This window comes from Polyodon spathula, chromosome 54, assembly GCF_017654505.1.
Source record: "Polyodon spathula isolate WHYD16114869_AA chromosome 54, ASM1765450v1, whole genome shotgun sequence".
In the NCBI taxonomy this organism is placed as follows: Eukaryota; Metazoa; Chordata; class Actinopteri; order Acipenseriformes; family Polyodontidae; genus Polyodon; species Polyodon spathula.
Window position 1 is genome coordinate 1,140,925 of NC_054587.1, and position 7,612 is coordinate 1,148,536.

General features: G+C 44.0%; 1 protein-coding gene across 1 annotated transcript; it reads left to right on the top strand.

Moving 5' to 3' along the window:
• The first annotated feature begins 1,847 nt into the window (after window positions 1–1,847).
• Window positions 1,848–6,798, top strand: LOC121307185 (ER lumen protein-retaining receptor 1-like). The gene is made up of 5 exons (XM_041239321.1): window positions 1,848–2,121; window positions 3,059–3,159; window positions 3,394–3,552; window positions 3,823–4,075; window positions 5,056–6,798. The coding sequence occupies exons 1-5, from the start codon at window positions 2,031–2,033 to the stop codon at window positions 5,088–5,090; spliced, it is 639 nt and encodes a 212-aa protein (XP_041095255.1). The 5' UTR covers window positions 1,848–2,030; the 3' UTR covers window positions 5,091–6,798.
• The last annotated feature ends 814 nt before the right edge of the window (window positions 6,799–7,612 follow it).

A 7,612-nucleotide genomic window follows, 5' to 3' on the forward strand; every position in this document is an offset into this window, starting at 1 on the left:
TTGTATTGACAGCACCTGTTGTGTTGAAACAAGACGAGACCCTGAACTCTGCAAAACTGGAGTAAACTAACAGACCCCAAGAAGAAAGAATGCTGCTGTATTGTCAAAATCAGGATTGTGTGTCTGTGTTTTTAATTCTTCTTTCTGAAAGAATGTAATAATAATAATAATAATAATAATAATAATAATAATAATAATAATAATAATAACTGGCATGTCTGCACGCGTTTTGTAATTAGACATGTTGGTAACCAGTTTGGTAATTGCTACCCACTCCATGTCTGTGCAATGAATCAGACCCATGCATGCACAAACTTGCACAGAGGCACAGTGAGACGCCAGTGCTGCTCTGGTCATGCGAATGAGAGGAGGGAGAATCGAGAGGCACAAACTACCAGCTGTGCACATCCATTCGTTATAACCCTATAAAAGATTCCCATAGTAAAAGCACAGCGAAGCACAACGAAGCATGAATATTGCTCGCTTAAGTTAATTTAGTTATTTATTATGTTTATATTCTATAAATATCCAATAGTGTAACAGGACTGAACAGGACAGGACAGGACAGGGAAGAACAGGACTGAACAGGGCAAAACAGGACAGGACAGGACAGGGCAGAGCAGAACAGGGCAGGGCAGACCAGGACAGGACAGGACAGGACAGGACAGGACAGGACAGGGAAGAACAGGACTGAACAGGACTGAACAGGGCAAAACAGGACAGGACACAGAACAGAGCAGAACAGGGCAGGGCAGACCAGGACAGGACAGGAGAGGACAGGACAGGGCAGGACAGGGAAGAACAGGACTGAACAGGACTGAACAGGGCAAAACAGGACAGGACAGGACAGGGCAGAGCAGAACAGGGCAGGGCAGACCAGGACAGGACAGGAGAGGACAGGACAGGGCAGGACAGGGAAGAACAGGACTGAACAGGACTGAACAGGGCAAAACAGGACAGGACACAGAACAGGGCAGGGCAGACCAGGACAGGACAGGACAGGACAGGACAGGACAGGACAGGGAAGAACAGGACTGAACAGGACTGAACAGGGCAAAACAGGACAGGACAGGACAGGGCAGAGCAGAACAGGGCAGGGCAGACCAGGACAGGACAGGACAGGGAAGAACAGGACTGAACAGGACTGAACAGGGCAAAACAGGACAGGACAGGACAGGACAGGGAAGAACAGGACTGAACAGGACTGAACAGGGCAAAACAGGACAGGACAGAGCAGAACAGGGCAGGGCAGACCAGGACAGGACAGGACAGGACAGGACAGGACAGGACAGGACAGGACAGGACAGGACAGGACAGGACAGGACAGGACAGGACAGGACAGGACAGGGAAGAACAGGACTGAACAGGACTGAACAGGGCAAAACAGGAGGACAGGACAGGACAGGACAGGGCAGGACAGGACAGGACAGGACAGGACAGGACAGGGAACAACAGGACTGAACAGGACTGAACAGGGCAAAACAGGACAGGCACGCTCTCGCTATTCCCTGCAGCAGTAGGAGGTTAGAAATGACATCTTCCAGCTCTGCTAGAGCTCAGGAAAACAATCTATAAAGCAGAATCGATATCAACATTTTAAAACCATGTATTTTTGACTGGGGAGCTTTGCAGAGGCTGGAATCATTTTTATTGACCCCCCCCCCCCCCCCCAGCACCCCTAGTTCCATGGGAGTACTGTATTTCAGCTCAGGACTATCTGATGTGTTAACAGCACCACCGTGTGGCGGGACGCCGCAATAACACACTATAGCGAAAGACCTAAAACCATAGAATGAAAACCGCGCCCAGCTTGAGATCACTCCGCCGATATACCGGCATCCCCCGTTGCAGGCTAGATCTGTGCGTTTGAAGAAGAAAGTGCTTTAAAGACAGGAGAAAGAAAGCAAGAAATAAAAGAAAGATTGCACGGAGATATTACAGAACTATCATTGCTAAGAGCATCAATTGTTTTGTGAGAGAGAGAGAGAGAGAGAGAGAGAGGGGCAGGCAGACGTTATTAAAGTCGAAATATGAATATTTTTCGATTTCTTGGCGATCTTTCGCACTTGATAGCAATTATCATTCTGCTTTTGAAAATCTGGAAAACACGATCATGTGCTGGTAAGTGCTATTAATAACATGCATAATAATAATAATACAGCTGACAATAATAATTATAACTGAACCAGTCATTCATACTGTAATAATCTGCTGTTATAATATATTTAAGTTAATGACCTGTTAATGTCAATTCCAAGGGACTGAGCTACAAATCAGTGAGAATAACAGCATTTCAATATACAGTCTGCTGTACCTGAACAAACACATTCATTAAACACGCAGAGAGGTGTTGAGATGCATTGACTCCAATAGAGAGCGTTAATAACATTTAGATATTGTACCTGAGCAACACATTCATTAAACACACAGGAGAGAGAGGGAGAGAGATGTAAACAGTGCTCTGTGTGGTAGATTGCACGGTTTATATGGCTGAACATTGCAATACTGCACAGCAGCATAGTGACAAGGAAACGTCCTAACCTTCTGCTTTTGTGAAAAGAGATTGCTCCTGGGTTGTAAGGGTTATTTCCTAATTGCTTATGCCTCAAAAGTATAGGAAATGGCTATTATTCCCCACAAACTTTGCTTTTGTGACCAGGACAGGGATATTTCAAAATATCACTGTTTCCAATGGGAAAACGGGCTAATGTGTTCCTTTTTGTTCACATAAAGTCTGAAAAAAACAACATATGAATCCAAATTAACATGTATTTATACTGAAGTAATACAAAAATGACTACAAAAGATTTAGAAGTGAGTAGTTTTTTCGAGATTTACGATTATGCTGTATTTACAGTATGTTGTTCTGTTTTAAGGAGCAGCTTCGGGGTTGGAAATAAGAGTCCTGTTGCATTCCTGGTTAAAACGATTGCAGCTGATAATAATTCCTTTGTGACGGATCGAAGTGCAGGATGGGTCAGATTCACGGATTATGTCTGCTATAAACACTTGAAGCATTCGACAGGTGTTTTAGATTGATTTCTTTGTTATTTGACAGGTATCTCAGGACGCAGTCAGATTCTCTTTGCTATCGTTTTCACTGCGAGATACCTTGACCTTTTCACAAACTACATCTCCCTGTACAACACCTGCATGAAGGTAAGAAACAGAGTTACAGTGAATCCCTGGTGTGTCGGGGGCCTCGTTGTTAAGAGGTGTCATCTCTCTCTTGTAGTTTGGGTGTTGTCTGCTCCAACAGTGTCAAGTGACACTCTACACACCACTGGTAAACCTGCTGTAAATCACACAATAAATAGCTGTCAAAGATAACAAAGTGTTGTTTTGTGTTCCAGGTTTAGTGCTTGTATCTCTTCTCTGTTCTGTTTGTTCTAGGTGGTGTATATTGTGTGCTCCTACGCGACTGTGTTCCTGATCTATGGGAAGTTCAAGGCTTCGTACGACAGGAATCATGACACGTTCCGGATCGAGTTCCTGATCGCTCCGAGCGCGCTGCTGGCGTTCCTGGTCAACCATGACTTCACCCCCCTCGAGGTAACGCACGGATACGCTTCTAGACTGTTCTGGATGGCTGATTGTCCCTCTACCGTATTTCTGCTCTAGATCCTTGGAGTCTGTTGCAATCCTGCTGCTACTGTTCTAGATCACTGCAACCTGTTTTACTCTGTGCCTCTCTCTCTCTCTCTCTCTCTCTCTCTGTAGATCCTTTACCCTGCTCTACATCTCTAACTCCTCCTCCACCCTTGCTCTAGGTCCTGTGTTCCCGATGTCTCTGACCCCTGTCAGTCTCTGTCCCCGATGTAGATCCTGTGGACGTTCTCGATCTATCTGGAGTCTGTGGCGATCCTGCCGCAGCTGTTCCTGGTCAGTAAGACTGGGGAGGCCGAGTCTATCACCAGTCACTACCTGTTTGCTCTCGGCTCGTACCGACTGCTCTACCTGCTCAACTGGATGTGGCGCTTCTTCAGCCAGGGGTTCTACGACCTGATCGCGCTCCTGTCGGGGGTCCTGCAGACCGTGCTGTACTGCGACTTCTTCTACCTCTACGTCTCCAAGGGTCAGTATCTGTCTGTCTGTCTCGTTGTCTGTGTGTCTGTCTGTCTGTCTGTCTCTCGATCTCACTGTCTGTGTGTCTGTCTGTCTCTCGATCTCATTGTCTGTGTGTCTGTCTGTCTCTCGATCTCATTGTCCGTGTGTCTGTCTGTCTCTCTCTCATTGTCTGTGTGTCTTTCTGTCTCTCAATCTCATTGTCTCTCAATATCACTGTCTGTCTCTCGATCTCATTCTCTGTGTCTGTCTCTCGATCTTATTGTCTGTCTCGATCTCATTGTCTGTGTCTGTCTCAATCTCATTCTGTCTCTTAGTCTCATTGTCTGTCTCTCAATCTCACTGTCTGTCTGTCTCGATCTCATTGTTTGTCTGTCTCGATCTCATTGTTTGTCTGTCTGTCTCTCAATCTCATTGTCTGTCTGTCTGTTGGGTTGGTTTGGCAGGGAGGGGGTTAAATTCCGATGGGAATGTGGGTGGAGCTGTAAAGTGTATAAGAGGGCGATCGCATGTGTTCGTGTTAGATTTATTGCTGGTGAGGGATAGTGTTGGTGTGTTTTGCGGTGCTCTGATATACTGAGAGTTCTCGGTGGTGTTGAGGTGAGGGAGCACCTGGGAGGTACATGGGGTTGGAGAAGTGGAAGGTGAATGAGTAGTGTAGTGTTTGTTGTATTGTTTCAAATCGTTTATTTTGGCCACTGTGCCTGTTTGTTTCTCCGTGTGTTTTGGGGTATTGTTGTTAAAAGTGACCATTGGCACTTAAACTGCAGCTTCTGTCTCTGGGTCTACTTCCTGGGAGTAAGAGTCGTGCCAGTGATGCTGTCCTTACCACTTAAACATTTCAAAAAATGTTAAATATGACATTTGTTTTGTCTCCCCTCTCTGCTCTCTCTTCTCTCTCTCCTCTCCCACTCCCCTATCTGCTCTCTCTTCCCTCTCTCCTCTCCCTTCTCTGCTCTCTCTTCCCTCTCTCCTTTCTCCTCTCCACAGTTTTAAAAGGGAAAAAGTTGACTTTACCAGCCTAGGACCTCCAGTATCCCTGCATACATCTGGAAATGAGCTGGAGAGGAGAACCTCTGGGAAGTGTGGTCTTGTATTTGTAATATAAAATGTTTGTGCCCCCTAAGAACTACAACTCCCAGAATGCATCACTTCTCAATGTTATTACAAGATAAACTCCACTCCAGTCTATTTTCTCACTAGAGTTAACATAAAATAGAAGAGAAATGTTTGTGTTTGTTTGTAGTAGAAATTCAGTTATATTTTATTAGGGCAAGAATGTACTGTAGTTTTTTGGGGGTATTTAAATAGATGGTACACATTACACTGCTGAAGGCACTGAGCTGAAACGCTTGTCTTCTGCTTGACTCTTTTAGACTTTTTTTCCTGGCCCCTTTACCTCAGTCGTTCTGAGTGCTTCTTATTATTACCGTCGCTCAAATAAATAAAAAAAAAAAAAATGGGTAAGTCTGTGTTGCTTTGAATCCGAACTCAGCAGCTGCCTTCAGTTCTGCGCTGAATCGGAAGGGGCGAAAACACACACGCGCTTCTTTACTCACTGCAGACCAACCATGTAGCCACTTCAGAGCTACAGAGTCGGAGGACAACGCAGCTCTGGGCAGCTTACAGGCAAGCCCTCAGGCGCCCGCCTGGACCACAGGGGGTCGCTGTGGACACCCTGGACCTCCCTCCCCCTGGGCGGCGCTCGGCCAATCAACCGGTCACGGTGGACTGGAACTTGCGATCCCCAGGCTATAGGGCACATCCGCGTGGAGCGCCTTTACTGGATGCGCCCATCGGGAGCCCCTGTAAAGACATACTTGCATTCTTTCAATCATTTGAATGGTGATATTTTTAACGCTAGAAATCAGTCTGGATGAAGCGCTTCTGGATCTTTTAAACATTGCCTGAAACACTTTTAGTTTTATTAAAAGAAATTGCAAATACCAAACAAATATTTGATTAATTCCAGTATTAATGAGCACTCAGTGATTGCAAACATGAAAAGGTGAGGGGGTCAAGGAAATTGAACTAATAAAATACTTTGAAAAACAGAAATGACCTTTTAAAGAAGTGAACTCTTGTTTTAAAACAGTGAAAACCCATTTCATTCCTCTATCCTGTGTTTAATATCCTATAGTGTGTGCCTCTCTCCCTCCTCGGTTTATTATCCTATCCTACAGCTGTTTACAAAGATCAAGTCACTAGATCCACGAAATAACTGATACGAAAGCACAGCTGGGTCAGAATGGACTCTTATGAGTAGGGGTCTACCTAAATCGCGATTTCGCCGAAATCATGAAATTGAGGGGGTCACCGCGAGATTCACCTCTTTTTAGGCTTCACAGTGTTCTGAAATACTGTCTACTTGGTTTATTTAATGTTTAAAGAGGTCAGCGAAATGTCTGCAAAATCCACAACCTACCCGTGAGAAATATGCAAACTTACCACGATTTAAGTAGACCCCTAATTATGAGGGCTAATATCCCGTAGTGTGTGTCTTTCCTCCTCTGTTTAATACCCTCTAGTGTGTGTGTCTCTCCCCTGTTTGATATCCTCGAGTGTGTCTCGCCTGTTTTAATACTCATGTTGTGAACCCTTGCACTTTCAATATCGTCCAGCCCTGGAGTCTTCAGAAGGGGGGAGATACAGAATAAATACAAAAAACATAACATTTGATATTTGAAACTGTGTACTGTTTTAAAAAATGTAAATCAATCGATTTCACTATTTATTTATTTCTTGTAAATATTTGCCATCATCTTCTAAATATTTTATCAAGCTTTAATAAACCTAAAAAAATTATTTATAATGGGATTGGGATTATTTATTTATTTTATTTACATTTTACTACATTCTGTTTAATTATCCATAGTTTTATACAGTATGGCATCAAGCACGATTCAGACAGCCCCCCTGAGCTTCAATCTGCATAGTTTTATATATTATACAGCAACACCAAACACGATTCAGACAGCCCCCCCTGAGCTTCAATCTGCATAGTTTTATATATTATACAGCAACACCAAACACGATTCAGACACCCCCCTGAGCTTCAATCTGCATAGTTTAATATATTATACAGCAACACCAAACACGATTCAGACACCCCCCTGAGCTTCAATCTGCATAGTTTTATATATTATACAGCAACACCAAACACGATTCAGACACCCCCCTGAGCTTCAATCTGCATAGTTTTATATATTATACAGCAACACCAAACACGATTCAGACACCCCCCTGAGCTTCAATCTGCATAGTTTTATATATTATACTGCAACACCAAACACGATTCAGACAGCACCCCTGAGCTTCAATCTGCATAGTTTTATATATTATACAGCAACACCAAACACGATTCAAAGAGTCCCCCTGAGTTTCAATCTGCATAGTTTTATATATTATACAGCAACACCAAACACGATTCAGACAGCACCCCTGAGCTTCAATCTGCATAGTTTTATATATTATACAGCAACACCAAACACGATTCAGACAGCCCCCCTGAGCTTCAATCTGCATAGTTTTATATATTATACTGCAA